Source organism: Hipposideros armiger, unplaced genomic scaffold, assembly GCF_001890085.2.
Source record: "Hipposideros armiger isolate ML-2016 unplaced genomic scaffold, ASM189008v1 scaffold_995, whole genome shotgun sequence".
Classification (NCBI taxonomy): Eukaryota; Metazoa; Chordata; class Mammalia; order Chiroptera; family Hipposideridae; genus Hipposideros; species Hipposideros armiger.
Window position 1 is genome coordinate 515,105 of NW_017732345.1, and position 2,488 is coordinate 517,592.

Consider the following 2,488-nt stretch of genomic DNA (forward strand, 5'->3'; position numbering starts at 1 on the left):
ATAGTCTTATTGTGTATTTATTTTTGTTTCAGTCCATTGCAGTTATTCTTAAAGTTGGTCTAATTCTCTTACCTTTATGATTTACATTTTAAGAACACTACTTTTGCCGCTGGTGGAAAGCAGCTTGAATGAAGACAAAAGGGCTGATGGGAAGTCCCGTGTATTGCAGTGGTCCTGGGAAGGGACCTTTCACCAGGGGAAGGCAGTGACATTGCTCATGGATTGGCTGTGAAGAGTGAGGAAAATGGAGTAATTGAAGTTTAGGGCTTGAGCAACTGAGTCTCCACCTGGCTGCTCCTGAAAACACCAGACTTGATAATAAGTACAGCTTCTTAGGCCTTGTCACTACAGATTCTGATTTAGTACACCTTGGCTGAGGCCAGTGTCTCCACTTTGCCAAATAAGTATCCACACTCCAGGGGACTCGGATCCAAATGACATTGAGAATCGTGAGATACATTAAGGAAGAATTTACACTAAATATAACAGGGAATCAGGTTTTTATTAAAAGATGTATGAAGACCTAGCAGGGGACCCAACCTCTAATTAGTGAAGGCTTTATACAACCATCTCAGCTCCTTGAGAGACGTAGGAAACATTACCATAAATAACATCTGTAAATATAATTGTGTAGTGCTTAACTTTTTAATGTCACTGAGACTTGGGGCGTTAAGCTAAGTAAGACTTGCCTTGTCCTTAAATAAAGTAGCCTGCCCTGGTTTGCTTTTTTTCTCTGCTTATTACAAATAATGGGTTACCATCTACTTTTACACTTAGATATGTTATCTGATAACTGATTTTTCTGAGTTTCAGATGCAAAAATTCAGTCTCCTTTAAGTAAAATCAATCTGTAAGAAAGCAAAGAGGAAAGACAATATTTATTAGGTATTTATATCTCAGTTCTATTGATCCTGTGATGTACATATAATATGCTCGTTTTGCAGATAACCGGAGAATAAGAAAGGTAGAAAATCTGCAGACTTTAACTAAATTTTTGTATGCTCCAATTCTAAAGCTATTAAAGCTCTGCATTAGACAAATATATGGTCAAAACAAACAATGATATCTGAGAAACCTTTGTGTATAACCAGAAATACAAATGCCAGAAATCTGGGGAGTAACACAATGGAAAAGGTTTCATGTTGCTTGCTATGTAGGGAAGGCCAGTGGCCTTGAAATAGGACTAGGGAAGTACCTTGTACTAAGCCTTTTACAAAGGCTTTCCTAAATAGGCCTGAAATTGTAATATTTAAAAAAATGGATAAGAAAATCCATGGATAGAAATTNGCCCCAGTATTTCAGACTGCCACAGAGACAGCACAGAGACCCCTCCAGGGCCTGAGGTGGCTGCCCCAAGTCATGAGGTCCCTGCCATGCAGCAAGGGCCATTTCCCATGCCCCTGACCCCTGCCAGTTTAGGAGGGGTTCTCTGGCTGAGGGGAATCCTCAATCACTAGAGACTGCTGGTGTAATGAAAGCTTGTTTCCACAGAAAGAAAGAAATAAAATAATTTTTATATTTTTGATATACTGAAGAAATAAAAATGTAAGAGTTAACTTCATCTGTTTCTACTAGAAAATTTAAAATTACTTTTGTGTCCCACATTATTGATCTATTTATTGGACAGTAATGATGTAAACATTAGAACTAGCATATTGACTATGAAACATGCCTCCAAAATATAGTATCTTTTTATGTTAAAAGGACTTAATTATAAGAAATATATCTCCTAGTAAAACACTGACATAATTAACCATGAAAGGTACATTAGCAAATGCAAGTGCGAAATTCTTTATAGTCCGTTGGACTTGAGTTTTCATTCCACTCAGGACTGGAGTGGGGCATAACTCCACCGAACACTGAAACCGTACCAAGTGTAAAACAAACCTGCTCATTCTGGATGACTTGGCAAATACAGGGTTTACAGAAGACATGTGCACAATGTGTTATAACAGGAACCGTTAGAGAATCCAAGCAAATTGCACATTCTTCATCAGACCCTGAGCTCAGAATTAACTTCATCTTCCTTATTAACTTCTTTCGTAGTTCTTCAGGTGTATCATTTCCTAGAGAAAAAGCTGAAAAATTAATTTCTGAGCAAAATTTGTAATGTGACTAGACAAGTTAATCTTCCTTACACAGGAAAAAGTTTTGCTTGGGTAATCTTTATAGTCTTTTTCTATCATAGGCAAAAAGCATGGTTTAAATTTGAAATTTTAAGAAAAATTCAGAAGCTAAAATAGCAGTGAACCCACATAATATACCATACACAGAAGCATCATTATAACACGATCTGCACGTACTACCACAGACTAAAAAGTAGATCCAATCTGACCTTTTATCTAAGTTTATCTATTAATGGAAACCCTGGAAGACCTCATTAATATCCCATTTTCAGTGGTAAGAGATTCCTGGGTATATTCCCAGTTGAGTCTTATACTAAAAACAATGTCTATTTGACAAATAGCAAACGAAATTTAAACCATAT

At 36.8% G+C, this 2,488-nt stretch overlaps 1 protein-coding gene across 1 annotated transcript in view; it reads right to left on the minus strand.

The window, feature by feature from the left end:
- HLTF (helicase like transcription factor) overlaps nt 1-2,076 on the minus strand; it is a 44,864-nt gene extending 42,788 nt beyond the window's left edge. Inside the window, exon 1 of the mRNA XM_019631377.1 lies at nt 1,888-2,076. Within this exon, the coding sequence (XP_019486922.1) occupies nt 1,888-2,022 (135 nt within the window). The 5' untranslated portion in view covers nt 2,023-2,076. The remainder of the gene's footprint in view (nt 1-1,887) is intronic.
- Nucleotides 2,077-2,488: the final 412 nt, after the last annotated feature.